At 42.5% G+C, this 19558-nt stretch overlaps 1 protein-coding gene across 3 annotated transcripts in view; it reads right to left on the bottom strand.

The window, feature by feature from the left end:
* The window catches only part of RNF38 (ring finger protein 38), an 82950-nt gene that overhangs the window by 17884 nt on the left and 45508 nt on the right, over nucleotides 1-19558 (bottom strand). For 2 of the 3 annotated variants that reach the window (XM_042864911.1, XM_042864910.1), the window contains exons 2-5: nucleotides 12537-12607; nucleotides 3861-4054; nucleotides 3275-3488; nucleotides 1368-1535 (exon numbers count right to left, since the gene is read on the bottom strand). In XM_042864911.1, coding sequence (XP_042720845.1) covers nucleotides 1368-1535; nucleotides 3275-3488; nucleotides 3861-3967 — 489 coding nt within the window. In that variant the 5' untranslated portion in view covers nucleotides 3968-4054; nucleotides 12537-12607. Of the gene's footprint in view, nucleotides 1-1367; nucleotides 1536-3274; nucleotides 3489-3860; nucleotides 4055-11352; nucleotides 11380-12536; nucleotides 12608-19558 lie in introns of those variants that run through there. The other variant, XM_042864912.1, reaches the window with a different exon arrangement.

Here is a 19558-nt window from a genome sequence, read left to right as displayed (position 1 = left end):
CTTCCACAATTTCATGAATGAGAAGGAAGAACCTGACTCCAGTCATGTTGCTTTCTTGCTTTGCTGATTTTGATATCCAGCTGTTGTTTCAATTGTTGAGTACTCACTCCGAGATAGTTTTCCTCTACACTAAACACACTACAAGTAGAAGGAAAAAGCCCTCTTTATCTCAGGAATAGAAACTCATGTAACAGATTTTCAACAGTTTGAAAGGTAAAGGGAAATAATGTACACATATTTCAGACTGGCAAGCAGTATGCCTGAGGTCTTGCTGCAGGAGGATAAATGGCTTCTGGACAACCTAAACACACACTACCCTTAATCTTCAACAGGCAGCTTAAATAAAGAAACAGGTGATCACAACAAAGGTTTTTTTTCAGTGCCACAGTCTTGTTTATGTCCTCTGGTCACAGAACATGCAATAGAGGAAAATATAGGTGACATACTGCTGGCAAATGCACAGCTGGAAGAGTCCAATGTATACAGCAACATTATACATGTATGTACCAAGTACATGACGCTGGTATGTCTGATATTACAGATTTATATTGGAAAATAGTAAAACAAAAAAAAACCCTGCAATTCTTTCAGCAGGTTCCACAACTTTCCTTCATACAGTTGAAAGTTCTTGGAGTAATCTCCTCTACTTCTTCAGTGCTAGTACTTGTTGGGACTTAGTGGGGAACTCTCTACAGAATAGCATAGCACAGAAACGCTACGAACTAGAATCTCTGGAATCATGCCTCTCTGAGTTGATACATGAACTTTTCTAAGACAACAACCAACATTCTTTCAATTTTAAAGGTGAGAAAAGTGAGTCCATCAAGGCACTTCACTTCACTCCCAGAAAGGCTAAGAGAAACATCGTTATTAAAGAATAATTTTGTCAAGAGTATTTTCAGCTCAGCCTTTCAGCTTTTACTGATCTTTTTCTTCTTTTCAGAAGAAAAGTTGTTTCAGACTATCCAACCTTCTTTGTGTATAACCAATCCATAAACAAGCTATCTGTAATATTTTCTTGGTAAGCTGAGTAGTAAAAACCATAGAATCATTCTTCTAAATATATGAAAGTAAGCAAAAAGCTCATGTGTTGACATTAAATCATAAACCAGACTGCAGTTTGAATTAAAAGCCATCAGGACTTTATGCTATAAACAGCCACACACTATACAAATATTAGATAAGTAACATACATTTGCCCACCAGTTCTAAGGTCCATATTAACATACCACTGCAATTCACCTCAGGGGAAGAAAAAAAGAAGGGTATTTTTCATTTCAATTAAAGCACATAAACAGTAAAGCTTCATGGTACCTGCCATTCCTCTGTCTAAAATTGAAGCTGGATTAACTATAGAGCTCACTTACTGGAGGAGGCACACTGCAAACTGGAAGGTGCTGCCCACTGAAAACCACTGAACACCCTGGGACCTGCTGTGTGCTGCAGGCTGGGATGTGCTGGCCTGTGCAAAGTGGTATCCCATGTGGAGCCATTGTTGTCACTGTGTAGGAGACAGGAACTGTTCCCTGATGGATCTGTAGCAAAAGGAAAATTAGTAGTAAGAACTTATTGTAAACTCTTAACAGCATTGTACAGCATGCTGAGTAAATTAAAAAGCTTTTACCCATATACTGGAAAAAACACAGTCATAATGAGTGCTTAAAAAGAGGCACATGTCTGTAATTCCTGTTCTTTCAAATATTCTTCTCAATATACTACTTACTGATGAGTATTTTCTGGGCAGGGCAATGAGGGATCTCTTTTTAAAAGGATAAATTTTGAAGTCTTTTTTTTTTTTTTTGAATACTGAATAAGGAATCTCTGATTCTTTGGCAGAATTGAAAAGCCTTATTGTCAGGAAGCACAGATTTACAAACAGTAATTATTTCAGGGAAGCTCATTCTTCATTCTTGTTCTGCTAAAGTGGAAACCATTCAAACAGCTCATTAAGAGGTGAGAATAACTAAATTAAAGACTGCTGATTTACTGAACTGGCATTGTGTAGTCAGAAACAGAGGTCAAAATAGGAACATGGATCACTGAATGGAACCTAAAGGCTAAACCTGTGCATCATGGTAGATAGAAACCCCTCTCAGGAGAGAGGCTGACATGGTTCTAGCTCTGGTAGAAGAGTTAGGCAAACAGTGTAATGCTGGCTGTGACTTAGAAATGCTCAAAATAAGAATTAAAAATAACCTCTTAAAATGGTTCTGTCTCTGAAGTATAAAATATCACCAATGGAGGACCTCAATGAGTCTGATCACAGATGTTGCTTGGAAGATACAGGCAGCCAAATGGAAGAACTGCTTATCCAAGCTTGTCATGATGTAATCTTGCAACACAAAGCAAGAGCATGTTTTGATTTTTTAAGATATTGCAGCAGTAAAGTTGTTCACCAGAATGTAAGGTTGTGAGATGGTTAGCATGGTGGTTAGCTTCCACCACTGCACTTGCCCTCTGTGGTTCTGCATACATAATACAATTCCCCAGTTGTATGCTGCTGCATGGAATACAAGTATGTTTTAAGTAGGGTTGTTAAAAGTTTAATTCTATGTATGTGCAGTTTGAGAAATGCACATCCAGACAAGCAGTTCATAATTACGTAGAATTCAAAGCACTTCTACTGTAGCCTGCTGATTTGAACAACCAAAGACAACAACTTCTTTTACAGGTCCTCAGCTATAAACTCTGTGCCTATTCCTGTCTCCTGCTCAGAAATTATTTGCTTTCTGGACCAACTGCAGATCTCTCTTTTTTTTTCCATACGCTTTAAGGAGGAGCTGATTAGGTTTGGATGGCTTATCTGGTTACGCAACAATACTATCACAACTGCTGTTTTGTAAGCAACCAATTACTGGCATTATGAATTCTACTTCTGAACAATATATTTTAATAACTTATAGATAACCAATGCTAAGAAGAGGTACTTCATATGAAATAGAAATTTACTGCATCACATCTTAGAGAAGTTAATTAACCTCAGAAGCAAAAGAACTGTATTTGAAAGACCTGGGCCAGAGGCATACAGCACTATGGAAATACGTGCATAGGAAAGTTGTTATCTTTCAATCTTCTTTACTAGGACCAGATATTTTTTGTCCCCACTGCCTACTCTGCTTCATACACCAAAAACAGCTCCCTCTGTCTAACAGAATTTAGTGTTACGTGACTTCCACTGCCAACTAACCTGGAAACAAGGGGTAACTTGAACATTTGGGGAAAAAAAAAAAAAGACATCTTCAACATCCCACTGTTTGAGCTCCAATCCTCTTACCTGGTCATGAATGTCAACCATCACTGCATTCTGCTGTGGTGGGTGAACAGCTGGGCGTAATATACGAGGAGATACATTCGGTGGGCGAAAAGCTCGGGGCTCTTCTATTGCTTGCTGCTGTCCATAGGAGAGATGGTGATAGTTTTCATCTAGACTAATGGAATTATGTCGAGACAGACGATCTCTCCTAGTTCTCTGACGTCGAACAGGAGGACTGAAAACACATTAAAAAGATTAGAGATTATATAAATGCCACAAGTCCACAAGCCAACAAGAAGTTTCAAGAAATTTTTTTAAAATGCCCAGCAGGCCCAAGCTTGGGGCAATCCAAAACACGAACCCAGACTGGATGATGAGCAGACTGAGAGCAGGTTTGCAGAGAATGCTCAGGTGTTGCTGGATATTGGTGGACAAAAATCTCGACACGAGCCAGCAGCATAAAACTGCAGCTCAGAACAATTTATAGCTCAAAGGAAACAAAAGTATTTACCATGTGATCTACTCAGAAATACTGATGGTATTAAACACCTCTCTTGAGCCAAGATGAAGAATCAAAAGCGTTTATCTGTCTGTACAGCCTGTTTACCTCCTTCTGTTTCGTGCAGGTGTGTTGCATCGTTCCCCTGAGAAGTGGTGTTGGTTGGGCCGAGCCAAAGGAGGCTGCCTATTTGATGTCATATCCCATGGTCGCATTGGTGGTGACGAGGCTGGTGATGCCGCCGCGTAGTCGAAGACTGAATGGGAAAGGCGTTGTCGCTTGGGGCTGGGACCGTCTTCGCTCTGTGCCAGTGAGAAACAAACAAAGCATCTCCAGGTGAGTAAATTACAACTGCGTTTCAAGATTACTGTGCAGCTAGAAGGAAGCACTTACTGCAGACTGCACTGAAACACCTTCAAGTTAATCAACTGCAAGTTGTCATCTATTTATTACTATTCTAACAAAAATTTGGATAGCTCCCTTATTCCTGAAGAATATCCAAATTATATTTCAGAAACATGAATACATCAAATATTCTAATGTCTATCAAATCCAAATTATCAGGAAAGAGAGTAATATGAGGAATATAAGGTACACCTTTCCCCTATATTTATGGGTTACAGTAGCATGAAAACACATAAGCCCAGCCTTCATGCTTGTGCTGTGTTGCCTCCCTTTTTTTGGTGAAGGCAATGCTGTCATGGTGAATCAGATATTTGCTTTGTCCTGCAGCCCATTTTAGTTCTGCTAGCTTAGCACGCAGGTGCACATTTTTCTACTTATTAGTATACATTTTCATTGGGGAATACTGATACATGATCTAAAAAAGAAAAAAAAAAAAAAACCCTAAAAAAAAAAATCACCAACCTGTCTATGTCTTTCAATAAAACTCATCCAGAACTACATAAAACCTAGTTTTCAATGTTAGTGATACGAAAGCCATTTGCTTCCAAGTAATGATCTCCCAGCTGCTTCTGAATATAACTACCTCTTTTCCACTGTGCAACCATGCTATTGACTCTATTTAGAGACAGATGCCATTCTTGTCAAAAAAAATCCCACAGGTGCCCCAGAATCCAGAAGCAAAGGCAATAAAAGTCTCTTCCTGAGCTTCAACCTTCTCTTCCATCAGAATTATAATCTCCCCTGCTGTTAACAAATGACCAAGAATTTTCCACTCCAGAACCCACTGTCTGAACACATGAAAAATAAAAGCAATACAAGAACTGCCATGCTGCATTCTACCGTTGACCTCAAGTAGCACAGATAAAACACTGTAATAGGAGTCTCAAAAAAAAAAAAATTCCAGGCAACTATATTAATATCAAATCTGGGGACTACATAAATAGCAATGTTGGACTTCAAAGTATACGAGAAGTCAAGCAATATGGACTGTAGGAAATGAACTAATATGAGATAATTATGGCCAATAAAGTACAACTCTTTCCCCAAAGATGCAAAGCATCTTAAACTACAGTTTTCATTTGTGTAAATAAAAGGAGGAGGTCCTTAAACAGAAAAACAGAGTTGGTTGTTCCTTTCACTTGCATTCCCAAACAGCGTTTTACACCAAGTTCTCATACTTCTACTTTCAAGTTGCAAGTCTGCCTAAAAATCTACACCAAACTTCTGATTCCAAACACCAAAATAGGAATCAAACTTGTCTTCTGAATCTTTCAGATGCCTCTGGTAGATGAGACTAATGTTCATACAAAGAACAAGCATTCACCACTTTCTGTGTATGCTTCTAAGATGCCTTCACAATTGCAGTAGCTAAGCAGTAGTATTGAACCTTAAAAATACATATATATATAAAATCTCTGTTTGCAAATAAGTGACCTCTAAGTGATCAGTTTTAATTTGGACAACGTCTAGCAAAATATATTTGCCTACAGATTCTTTTCTAAATTATTTTCATGCCTTTTTGTAACTGGAATTCAATATACTCAAAAAGCTGTAACTCAAGAATTCCACTTTTAAAATATACTTAAAACAGATATCTGTGCAGCAAAATAGAAGTTATTTAAATTAAAACAATTACCTAGGCAAAAAAACCCCACACTGTGCACACACAGGGAAGGTGATGCACAACAAACCATCTGGCCACTCACCTCCCTGGCTCCATGGTGGAACTGGGTACACCCCAGGGCCAGAGGTCACAGTGCTGGGGCTGGTGCAGAGACCCCAGGGCACTGGACACCAGCCACACAGGACTGCTGGGCTCCACACGCATCCCGTCCAAGCAGCACATGCACACACACACGAGATAAGGGTGAGGTCACACAGAGGGCTCATTAAGAAAGGCTGCATGTGAAGACAGGACAGGCCGCGGTGCCCACAGCAGGGCTCATACGGATAAGCAAACCGACCGGCTGTGGATGCACAAGACCGACTCCTTTGTACCCTTTTTCTGCCCACCCCGTTACCCTTCCCAGTGCACAGCTCCACAGGTCCTCCAGCCATGGTCTCGGGTTTGCATCCCTATCAGCTGCAAAGTCCTTATCTGCCTGCAGTTTCTTCATAGTCAGTGTGGTTCACCAGGGCTGGTTTTAGACCTTCTCTAGTCCCTAGTTTGGCTGGCAGATTTGAATCTCTGTGTACAGTTTCGTTTGTTGCTTCTTGTTCTTCCTTATCATGCCATTTGATAAAGTACTTGATCACATAATCTCACTGCAATAAGCATTCCCACATACTTTTCTCTATTAGTGATGGACCAGTTTTAGTTTCATTACCATTCCCCTTCCCATTTGTTGGCCAGGTTTGGCATCCTGGAGATTCCCCTTACAGTTTCCTGCTTTTCTTAGTATTTCCTCTAGACACTGAAATGCTCCTTGACCAGACACACTCACAGGAATATGCACTCTCTCCTTCCACATACATAAACCAAACTTCCATTAACTGCACACAGAGAAATTGTAAGGATGTCAGACACTACAGCTGAGGAAGAATGAGATAAAGACTATTGATGAAAAAGGGACAAACCAACACCTCCTCACCCTTTGCCCTAAACAAGAATATCTGAAATTAAGTGTGCGAAAAAATACTGGGAGAAAAAAGTGATTGTATCAACTTTTAAGACAACAAACAAAAAAGCTCACGGGCTTTATACATAAAGACTGAGATTTCCTCTAAACATACCCTCAATATTCTAGACCATAATAAATCTAGAAAGGAAGTACTACAAAAAAAAACAAGTATATGAAATAAATTTAAGAATAATGTTCTAAGAATTGCAAAAAAAAAAAAAAAAAAAAAAAAAAAAATCAAAAACAGAAGATTACTTCCAAGCCTAATTGCTGCTTTTTTTTTCCAAGACAAAGTAAAAAATTCAGTTGGACACAGGGCTGCATCACGAAAGGTCTGTCTACATACAGATCTGCCAGCACAGTCACACTGAAATGACACACATTTAGAGGCAAAAGCTCTCTAGACAAATATTAGTAGGCAGAATAAGCACCATCAATAAGTATATTGAGCCAGCATAACTGAGTTTGCCCATTTTGGTGTTTTGGGCAAAATTGGGGAATTTTGGTGGCTTGGTTGTGCTGGTTAGCAGAGCTCTGTTTTGTTGTTTTTTTTTCCATGGGGGAGAAGGGGGTGGCTGAAAACTGTGTGCTAGAACAGTTAGATGTCAAAACACTTTTTGCACAGCCCCTGCAGTGTTAAGCAGGATGTAGAACTTCTGCTTCAACCCACCACCTTCCATATCAACATCTTACCTGTTCTCATGAATAATAAAATACCTGGATCAGGCACCATGACACCACAGGAAGGAACTAAAAAACCAATTATGTTTGCTGGTTGGGAACACGGCAGTGAAGTGGATGTACAGTGGGCATGCAGTGAGAAAATAAACATTTGAATAGTGATGTCCACACTTTGCATCCTCAGACACCAAATTAAAACCTTAGATCCCCAACATTCAAGACAACTGTTCCAAATAATGCATCACAAGACTTTTAAATCCTGCTTAGACTCCAGTGACAAGTTTCCTTACCAGTAATTATTTTAAATGTCACAATTTTTTTTCTAGCCCAAATTCAGTTTTAGATTTGTGACCTACAGACAACTTGAATGCGTGGCTAGCAGAATACACACAAGACAATTTCCTGATGAAGAAACGTTACTGTAATGTGAATTTGGCCTAATGAAAACTTGGAAAAGAAGAACAGACTTTCCCCAAGCCTGAGAGCTGGCTCAAACAAATCAGGTGGCTGAAAGGAAGCCCAGTCAGGCAGCTCTTAAGGTTCAGAAGTCTTAAGAGAGCGTGTACGTGTTACCCTGTTTCCAGTTCTGAGCTCCCCAGTACAAAACAGAGTCCACTGAAAAGTCACTTAGATAATGAAGGGACAGGAGCATCCCTCCTACAAGGAGAGGCTGAGAGAGCTAGGACTGTTCAGCCTGTAGAGGAGAAGGCTCAGGGAGCTCTCATCAACATGTACAAACATATGAAGGTAGAATGCAAAGAAGGCTCTTTTCAGTGGTGTCCAGTGCCAAGACAAAAAGCAATGGACATAAACTGGCACACAGGAAGTTCCCTCAACACCTGGAAGACCTTTGCTGTGCAGGTGACAGAGCACTGGCACATGTTACCCAGAGAGGCTATGGAGTCCCTTTCTCTGAGATTTTCAGTCCACGTGGATATGATCCTGAGCAACCTGCTCTGGGTAGCTCCGAAGGGGTTGGCCCAGACAGCCTCCACAGACACCTTCCAGCCTCAGTCATTCTGTGAATCTGAGGCAGCACAAAGTAAAGTGGGAAATGATCTTCACTGAATGTTATGCACAAGGCTTTCAGTAGCATTGTCCTGTGAAAGCAGGAAAAAGCAAATCAAATAATACTTCAGAGCAGAGGTCCAAAAGTTACTATACAAAAGTATCCTTGTGAGTATGTGTCTGGTTTACATCACTTAACCCTGGCACACCCAGATTTTTTTAAATGGTACATAATTCGGCTCTGCTCTTCAAAAAGGTCTGTCAAAAGTTGAGAAAGCTATTATGTAACTAGACCTTGAGATGAAAATTTTAGTAGCAACCAAGAAACACAACCCATGACAATCGCTATTTTCATGGTTACAGCAAAGGGCATAGGAAAAAGAAAGAACGAGCTCACAAGAAAACTCTTTCTTGTCTTCTTTCTCTGGATTTAGGAAAGAATTATTTTATATTTCAAATCCTAGAAACAGAAGAGTTCTTAGCAGGACTGAAAGGAAATAACTTGAGTAAGGAAGAAAACCTTAATCTTTCTTCATTCTTCTGGAAAGACCATTTCCTAAAGCACTGATGAAGACCGCCAGGCAGAGCATCTGCTCAGCGATATCAGAAGGTGCACTATGAATGCTCTCACCCCAGCTCATACAATGACTTATGACAACATGAAAGAAAAAACAAGTCCTACAAAAATGAACTGAGCTGAGGTGACAGACACAAGGCTCTGGAGGGAGGACACGGCTGAGTTTGGGCTACTGTCAAGTCTGCCTAGGCCAGAGATGTCAGGAGATTTCAGGGATAAGACTCTGAAGATGAAAAGGCTCTTGAGACAATCAGCAGACAAAATACATAATTGTCACAGTGCCTACGTGAAGCACAGTTCTGTTGGTTTTCTTATTTTTTAATTTATTTTCAGTTATAAAGTTGTTATGATAAATGCAAAAGACAGTACTACTGCAAATGATCTAAGAGGTAAAAAGCTCTCAGGACAGAAATGCTGAAAAGCTTCTCATTTTCCTGAGAAGAGAAGGTGAGTATCACCAGCCCTTTTAAAGATGGAAAGCCAACAGAAGAACTCTGGTGAAGCAGTTCTGTGTAACTATTTTTCTATCAAGTGAGGAATAGCTGCAATGCAATCCAGGCAAACTGGTTGGACAGCAATCAGCAAAAGGCGTCATTAAGGTGCAACAGAGATTTCCTTCTTCTCTCCCACCATTTTTAAATAGCTGCTGTTAGAATTTTACTGCTGTTGAAGAAAAACGACTTGGCTTTAGACATTTTGACAAACGGAAATCAGTAGAGGGCACCAAAAAGCAAAGGAAGTTTTCATGATCTTTCACAAGAGCTCAGTAAAAGAAGATCAATTCCAAGTCAAGTCTCCACCTCACCGGATGTTTCAAGTATCAGTGCCTCAACTTGAAACAGGAAGAAATGAATTTCATACTCCATCTATATTCTTACTCCTACCTTTCAGATTTCTCCTGGGAAAGAGGAAGACCTCTTCAGAAAGATTAAACGACAAAACCTTTAGGAATCTAAAACTTACTCCATACAAATTCCCATGCAGTTCACGAGCAGTTTAGCCCACACTGTTATCAAGGCTGTTCTGAAAAGCAACGAGACTATAGTTTAAGTTTCAACTTGCTTTTCAGTAGTAGTCCTGAAGAACTCACTTGTCTTCGTAACTGCAAAAGTCGCGCTACCCTTGAGTACAGAAATAATTTCTTAGACTTTCTTTGAAGAGCAAAAGAGTAATTTGACTTGGGAAACAGTGTCACTTTAAATCACATTATCTCCTATAGTCAGAGCAAATCATATTGAAAAAATATATATAGATAGGCTTTAGCTAAGGTTCAAATAAGAAAATCTTGAGATCCCTAACATATGAACCCCTTCAATGCATACACTACTTTTCTTGCAATTACTGTTCTTTGCATGTTCTGTTTGCTGGTAACAAGCTCAGGGAAACCTTCATATGTAATACTATACATGCATATTTTCTTTTCCATGGGTTTGGTGATTGTGGAAGATAACATTACCATCTTCTCACTACAGCGAGCATATTACCTCACCCACGCTGTCTCACACTCAATTCTCTGACTGTGCACCCTCTTTTCTAACTGCCCAGCCAAATGGAGCTTCCTCCATTTCAGGACAGCAAGTCTCCAATGCCCAAGCTACAACACCTTGCCAAAGAGAGGGAAAAAAAAGGTGTATATATTTCAAGAAACAATGGGATCTGCTGGGCCAGCAAACAGCAAAGTCCCTGAGATGAGGGTAAATGCCATTATTTAGCAACTGGAAGCAGAGCTGTTGTTCTAGCAGATGGGTGATTAGGAACAAGCATCTAAGCAATGCTGCAGGTCAGGCAGTAACGCCAGGACAAGGTGGGCTCCTGGTGACCAGGGCTGCCTTAGCACTCTGGGTGCCTCACCAAATGGTCAAACAACACACCAAGAGTGTGTACTCCCACAGCCACTTTCGTAAGGCTTCACGTCAATGAACGTCTGCATAAGTAGTAACTACGTGACTACAAAGAGTCGCAATTGAAAGCCAACGCCTCCAGAAAATACCTCAACGCACAACTAGTTTCAAAACACACTTCTTAAGGAAGCGACAAACATCTACCTGGTCCACGAACGGGAAATAGGACTCGGTACGAACAGAAAATCCGGAAGGCAGAGCCCCAAGCCACACGCCTGTGCAGCGGTCTCTTCCCGGACAGCCGTCCCTTCTCGGCTCGTGACAGTGCGGCGTCCCGCAGGTACACAGGAGCCGCCGTCGCTTCGTCCCGACCCGACCCAAGTGCGGCCGCGGCCAACCGGCCCTCGCCCGCCGAACCGGCACGGCCCACGACCCGAGCACGGCCAACCGCCGCTCCCCGCCAGTACCTGCGGCCGCGGGGCCCCGCGGGGCCGCGCCCCCGCCTCCTCGGCGCGCCCCGCGGTGCCCGGCGAGGATCCGTCGCCGCCTCCTGTCGTGTCGGCTGCGGGTCGCGCCGCTGCCGCCGCCGCCGCCGCCCGGCCCGGGCCTGCGCCTGCGCCGCCTGCCCGCACGGTCGCTTCCGGGAATGGCGGCCCGGCGCCCTCCGCCCATCACAGGGCGAGCTCCGGCTGCTGCCCGCGACCCTCCCGCGCCCGGCCCGCCGCCCTCCGCGGCCCGCTGCCGCCACCGCCCGCCATCTTCCACCCCTGCGGGCCCCGCGGCCCCGCGCCGCCTCCGGGCGCCGGTGACGTCGCGCTCCGGCGAGGGCGGGCCGAGAGCAGCCGGCCCCACCTCGCACCCAGCAGCGCGCGAGACGCCCTTTGTCTGCACCCGGCGGCGGCTGGCGGGCCGGCCCGAGGACGTCACCGCCGCGGCCGGAAACAAACGGTGAGCGGCCGGGGGCGTGGCTTGCGTTCCTGGTCCGCGGCCCGCTCCGTTCCCAGCCTCCTCCGCGGGCGGTCCGGGGAGCAGCGCGAGGCCCCGCCCCTCATCGTCTGGGACGGCGGCCGCGAGCCCTCGGCCCCGCGAGCCGCGCCTCCTTCCGATTAGCTGCAGTGCTATGAAATTAACCTTACTCTGATTTCACAACGCAAGGGGGTTTTGCTCTTACGAAGGCTCTGACCTCCAGACCTAATTCCGATTTCTAAAGAGTATCGTTTAAAACTGGGCAAACATGTGCCCTTTTCCAGGCAATTAAAGCAAAAAAAAAAAAATCAGCTCAGTATCAAGTAAGCCGCTTGCAAAGAGCAGGAAAATAAAAGCCTTGCAAAAAGTCCACCAACCTTCCAAACTGATGAAGTCAGAGCAGCTGCAGTAACATCCTAGCTTACCTCGCAGTTACAGCAGCACTGCTTTATCGACCCAGAGCATCATATGGCAGCGGTGCTCAGAATACCAAGCAAAAAGAGAAATACCATCCGTTCACTTACTAAAAGATTGTCCTGAATCAAGTGTATTTTTAACACGACAATTCAAAGCAATTCTTAAAAATGAGCACTATGCTGGCATAGCGAAGACTTTATATAGTAAAAGCAATACATAAAAAAGACAAACGTGGATCTTTTGAAGGAGAAATTTATGTACGCCTCACCTTGTCGCCATCATCGTTGCAAATGTGATCTTGATGGATTGACTGGCACTGAAAGGAACTGGCGATGCTACCTGCAAAAGAAGGTGGGTAAAAAACTTGTTAAAATGATAACGCAATGATAAAAATATGGACAAATCTACCAGCCAGATTTTTTTTTTCCCTTCACGCAGAAGAGGGGTTTAGTTGCCAAGTCTGACAAGTCATGCATTTAATTCTGATGCTGGAATAAGCATCAGAGATGCTTTTTGTACAGTGTGCCAGCAATAACTTCACAGATTTTTTCCCAAACATTTAAACAGAACAAAATTTGAGCTAGTTCATCAATCCAAAGCAAACATATGCTTTGGATTGTATAATACCATAAGCACACATGGAGAGAAGCTACATGTTAAGGTGCTGTAGTCTTGCTCTGTATCCTTTATTGAAGAAAATGTTCAGCACCCTGGTTAGCCACAGAACAGCAGTTTCTCTCTACTAAAAATAAAAGCAGATTGAAAATTCCAGTATTAAAACAGAAAAGCATTGCTCTTATCCATCTTATCTGTAGTGGAATTCCTGCCTGCTTAAGGTTTTTCATCAGTTTCATTATGCCACGTTCTCTGCATGGTACAGCACACTTCTGCAAAGACTCATCCCAGTCCTGAGACTTCTATCCAAGCAGAGAGACAACCTGAAGCTAGACTGTATCAACACAGATTCCCAAACGTGCTTTTCCCTGCTCAGAAAGCAGAGGAGTGGGTAACCACTACTCTTGATTTTGTACTTCCCACAAATACTGGGTGAAACAAAGCAGAAATAAAGTAAAATGCATGGAGAAAGAAAACAACAACAACCAACAACCTTACTGTAAAGGTACACTATTTCATTATGTTCCTCACAGAATAAACGTAGAAATTTTCTCCATGGGTTTCCAAGTGGCCTTCTGTTACAATTCTGAAATATGATTAATCCAGTTCTGTAAGATAGATAAGGAATTCCATGCATCATTTTTTTCATAAATCTTTGCAGCTTATGGGATGGACAGCAGTCAGATCCTTCAAAGAAGATGCTTATTTACAGAATCAGGCAGTCTGCCACTAGGCATGGCCAGTCAGAGAAAGCCTCCAAAATCACTTTGTAATTGGGGAAGGAACAGAATCATTCACTCCTTATTGTCATCACTGCCTCAGTGTTAAAACTTTTTTGCTTTTTTCCCCCCCTGACTTTTAAAATAGGATGTATAAAATGGGAAAAGCAGGAAAATTAGTTTCTTTCTGCTCCACAGCAGCAAGAACAGATGCGCTTGAGGAAACGCTCCACAGGCAGCATCCTACCAGCCAGCAAGAGCACACTGTGGCCTATGCACACGTAGCTTCTGGATGTTACTCATCATGACCTCGAGCCAATTCACATCGTTTTAGGCTTGAATCACCCCACTTGCAGACTAGTCAGCTTTAGCACAGATAGTGGGAAACAATTCATGTCATGGCTACATGTAAATACTGTCCCAAAGGTTACAAGTTTCATAAAACAGCAAATGGTGTTAAGGTTTTGATAGAAAACCTTGCACATGCTAGCTGGGCAGAGACAATGAGACAGCTCACTTAGAAGCTTTCTCATTCACTTAGATGCTACTTTACTGAAGCAAAAAGTTTCCAGTTGAGCCAAATGTAATGCACAAGAGAACTCAAATCTACCTCAACTTTATTCAAAAGAATAGTGCGCTCCCTTTTTTTTTTTCCCTGAAAAGCACTATTACAGCATATGATGCATCTATGACTACCTTGTTTCCATATCTGCATTTTTTTCAAACCAGACAACTGTTGACAGCTTCTAATGTGTAAGAGTGCATAATGGTATCTTACAGAAGTTGAGTGTTCACGTATTACAATTCATAAGCTACAGAAATTTCTTAAAAGAGGCACTCTGGGAAGATCCCAAAGGCTACATGGCCTTTGTCTCTGGCTCTCCAACCCAGAAGGCAGTAAATTTAGTTTCATTTTCAAAACAGAACACAAGGATCAACACTGTTATACTGAGTGCATACCTACAGCTTCCTTCCACCTTCACAAATTAGATCTAGAAGCTTCAATTGATAAATACTTTGCAGAGGTTTTGTAGAATCTTGTTATTTCTGAAATTAGCTAAAACCACACACTTAGAGCTGCAAATGGACAGAGTTCTTGTAAGCACATTGTTTGGTTATTTCCTCTGTCTCAAGACAGTTACAAGTTGTGGAAACTGTATATTCTCGACAGCATGAGACTCTCCCCTGTCACCAAGTTTCCCTGGTATTTACAGGACAGAATACTGCTTCAAAATAGGAGATTTCATTCATATCTTTATTAATTCCACAGTTCTGCTCCCAAAGGAAAAAAAAAAAAGTACCAGAACAATGCATGAACATACAGAATCACAGAATCACAGAATCACCCGGGTTGGAAGGGACCCCAAGGATCATGTAGTTCCAACCCCCCTGCTTAGCAGGGCCACCAAACATACACATTCAGATCAGGTTGCCCAGGACCCCGTCCAACCTGGCCTTAAACACGTCCAAGGACGGGGCATCCACAACCTCCCTGGGCAGCCCGTTCCAGGGCCTAACCACTCTCCTAGTAAAGAACTTCCCCCTAACATCCAACCTAAATCTTCCCTCCTTCAACTTGGATCCATTTCCCCTAGTCCTGCTATTGTCAGCCCTTTGGAAGAGTTTACTCCCCTCCTGGGTGTAGGTTCCCTTCAGGTATTGATAGGCTGCAATGAGGTCACCCCGCAGCCTTCTCTTCTCCAGGCTGAACAAGCCCAACTCCCTCAGCCTGTCCTCATAGGGGAGGTGCTCCAGCCCCCTGATCATCTTAGTCGCCCTCCTCTGGACCCTTTCCAAAATCTCAATGTCTTTCTTGTACTGAGGGCTCCACACCTGGACACAGTATTCCAGATGGGGCCTCACAAGAGCCGAGTAGAGAGGGACAATCACCTCCCTGTCCCTGCTGGCCACCCCTCTCCTGATGGAGCCCAGGATCCCATTTGCCTTTCGAGCTGCCAGAGCGCACTGCTGGCTCATATTCAGTCTCTCGTCCATCAGGACCCTCAGGTCCTTCTCTGCCGAGCTGCTCTCAAGGACCACTCCTCCCAGCCTGTACAGGTGCCTGGGGTTCTTCCGGCCCAAATGCAAAACCTTGCACTTTGCCGTGTTGAACCTCATCAGGTTCACCCGAGCCCAGCCCTCCAGCCTGTCGAGGTCCCTCTGAATGGCATCCCTTCCTTCCACCGTATCAACCACACCACTCAGCTTGGTGTCGTCAGCAAACTTGCTGAGGGTGCACTCAATTCCCTCATCGATGTCATTAATAAAGATGTTAAAGAGCACCGGTCCCAAGACAGACCCTTGGGGGACACCACTTGTTACCGGCCTCCACCTGGACATAGAGCCATTGACCACCACCCTCTGTCTGCAGCCTTTCAACCAATTGCTTATCCATCGGGTCGTCCACCCATCAAATCCACTTCCCTCCAATTTGGAGATGAGGATGTGGTGGGGGACCATGTCAAAGGCCTTGCTCAGGTCCAGGTAAATGACATCGGTCGCCTTCCCTTCGTCCACCAATGCCGTCACTCCATCATAGAAGGCCACAAGATTAGTTAGGCATGACCTTCCTTTGGTGAAGCCGTGCTGGCTGTCTCGGATCACATGCTCATTCTTTATGTGACCAAGCATGTTGTCCAGGAGGATACCATATCCTTTTGAAAAAAAAAAAAAAAAAACAAACAAGAACCCTCAAAAATTTCAATTTAAATTACTAATTAATTACAGTTAGTACAAATAATGCATTGCTAAAATAAAAGATAACAAAAATGGCACCAGATGCTGCAGTCTTCTTTTTGGCATCTCTTAGTACCAAACTAAAAGCCCAACTCAGCAGTCACAGCCTACTGCAAACTGCATTTGTGCTCCCAGGCAGACTTTGCACTGAATATAGATTCATGCTTTCTATAGGTATTATTTTGGTCTAGCAGGTTAGAATGAAAAAGAAGAGTCTCATTAAGAAAACCTATCACTGAATTTTTGCATGTAGATGTGCTTTCAGATGCTGAAAACTCAAGTGTTATTAAAAATATAGCAAATAATATAGAAATCTGAATAATAGTTTTGGCATCGCTGTGTTAAAAACTGCTCTACAGCAGACAGGACAGCAGCAGCAGCACGTTCCTCTGGGTCCCTAATACCATGATGCAGTTGCAGAAAGTGAAGCAATGCTCCTGCAGCCAGCCTGTCACAACTACTGATTCTTACCCCCTCCACCAACCCAGGACTGACTTTTAGAGTCCATCACTTCATGTTCTGAAAGGAAAACCTGACATTAAGCACTGATCCTACTTATTAAAAAAAGTTCAAATTCAGTATCAGGAAAACCAAATCCTTTAAGCATATATTGTGTTTATTATGGTTTTCCGCAACCCCCCATTCAGTTTTAACATTGCAGCCAGCACCTAGGGAGGTAATTTCTGACACCAGTAAGCACCAGGCAACAGGAACAGTTGAAAAAGCTAAGAATAATGTTTCCAAGTAACTGTCCACAATTACCGAAGACAGAATTACAGAAAATGCAACTTATGGGCAAAACTGTTTCCAAATCTTTGTAACTTATTACTAAAACAAACAAACAAACAAAAACAGAAAAACAACAACAACAGCAACAAAATGAGAACAAACAAACAAGCAAACAAAAACCTGCAGAAATATGCATGATCTTTGACAGAATATTCTCCAACCATAGTAAAGTCCGTGTTAAAATATCTCAGTTAAAAAAAAATCTTTGAGTTTGAGGAACAGCGGAATGACAAGGTGGTAATGCTGAAGTTACCGCAAGACTGAAATTATGTAACTAGGTATGCAAGCACAAACAATTAGCAATGTGAGAAGTGTTTCCAAAAGAAGGCTCAGCAACACTGGAAATCAGGCAGGCTGGCAGATTAAAATACTAAAAATATATTTTATGTAAAATTCTAGTATACGCACATAGATTTTATTTTAAAAATGAAAATACAAGCTTTGATCATTTTGTATCCCCTATTTCCACAAATCACTTGGAACTTGCAAATTAAGAGATTCAAGTGCAATATTCTTGAAGTCAAATCAATCAAACAATAGCAACAAAAAGCTCCCCAGCAACTTATTTAGAAGTAGTGTAATTCAGTTGGAAGAGACTTAACAGAGAACACTGAATCCAACTGCTTGACCACTTCAGGGCTAACCAAAAGCTGAACTGTATTAATGAGATCATTATCCAAACAGTTCTTAAATACTGAAAGCCATGGAGTTTGAACCACTTCCCTTGGAAGCCTATTTCAGTGTTTAACCACCCTCACAGTAAACGTTTCCTAATGTCCCATCTGAGCCTGGCACTGCTCTGTGCCATTTCCATTCTGACATCAGCTCCCATCAGCAGAGCCCGGCACCTTCTTCTCATTGAGCTGCAGGGAGCAGAGAGGTCAGCCCTTGGCCTCTTCTCCAGACCTGGCAGCCCAATGCCCCGAGTATTCCTCACAAGATTCCTTCTGCCCTGTCACCAGCTTTGCTGCCTGTCTCTGCATGTTTTCAAGGACCTAAATACCTTTTTATATTGTTGAGCCAAAACCTGCACATAATATTCAAGATGAGCCACGTCAATGCAGAACATAGGAGGAGAATCACCTCTTTTGATCAGCCAGCTGTGCTGTTTGATGTACCCCAACATACGGTTTGCCCCTTGGCTGCCCAGATACAGCTCTGTCTCGTGCTGAGCTGCTGTCACCAGCACTCCCACGTGCCCTCCTGCTGAGCTGCTCTCCAGTCACTTGTCCCCACCTGTGCCTGTGTTCGGCACTGTTCTGTCCCACATGCAGAATGCAACACTTTCCTTTGCTGAACTTTGTGCCACTGCTGATTGTCAGTGCCCCAAGGTATCTACACCTCCCTGCAAGACCTCTCCTCCTTCCAGAGAGTCAGCAGCACCACTCAGATTAGTGCCATCAGCAAACTTCCTATGGATGCATTCAGGTTGTGCATTCATTTACCACTGTTGTTCAAGAAACAAATACCAGTAACACATTTAGAAAGAAAAAGACAGCATGCTACAACAGCCTTCCACATACTTTCCAGCAGAGGCTAACAGTGTGCAGCAACACAGAACAGTTTACTCCTCTACTGTGGTATAGTCAAACTACAAATAATTACATGTAACAACTGCAGCACCATTAAACCTTCTCAATAGACATAATGCCTTTTGTTTTTGCTGGAGATCATGATGTACTGAAAACAAGAACATACATTCTGAGAAGCCAAGTCATCTGAAAGACATCAAATATATATAGGAAATAATGCACTAAAGAGAGAAAGAAGCAATAAACCAAAACATAGAGAGGAAAAGATCAGTGGTATTTAGACAGAGGACATTTTCTGACTGCAATAGAACCAAATGCAAAACACATTAAGGCAAACATGAAAACTAAACTAGTTATTTTCACAGGGAAAAAAAAATCATTTAATTTCCAACTGATAATTTTGGATAAAAAAAGGCATTAATTCAACTCTGCAAATTTATCAGCTAAGAGTCCAAGATGAAGAGTTCTGTTGTCAAATTACAACAGGCTTGCTCAAGATCTCATCAAAACTTCTATCAATGCAGATATAATGACTGATTAAGATGTGTTAAAGTAAGGAGCTGCTGGCAAATTAGATGGCCGGCTAACTTCTTCAGAGAGAGTGGCCAATTAAGAAAAATAATAATTAAAAAAAAACTTCTGACTCATCACTATGGAATGAAGCCTCTACAGACTTCTGGCCTACAGAGGTCACAAGAGTTCCAGAAGAGTTTCTGTGTATTGCTGTAAGAAGAGAGAACAAAGAAGTTATTATCAACTTCAAGTTTCAGGGTGTGATGTTAAGAAAGACAAGTTTTAAACTGTGCAAAACATGCTAATCTAACTTCCCATTTGATTTAGACCTTTGCAAAGCACAGGTATTTTCCCTAGGAATGTTCCATGTACATTATTGAGATTTG

This window comes from Lagopus leucura, unplaced genomic scaffold, assembly GCF_019238085.1.
Source record: "Lagopus leucura isolate 7727_CA_CO unplaced genomic scaffold, USGS_WTPT01 Super-Scaffold_774, whole genome shotgun sequence".
Classification (NCBI taxonomy): domain Eukaryota; kingdom Metazoa; phylum Chordata; class Aves; order Galliformes; family Phasianidae; genus Lagopus; species Lagopus leucura.
The sequence above is the reverse complement of the archived record's forward strand: the minus strand, read 5'-3'. Positions and strand labels throughout refer to the sequence as shown.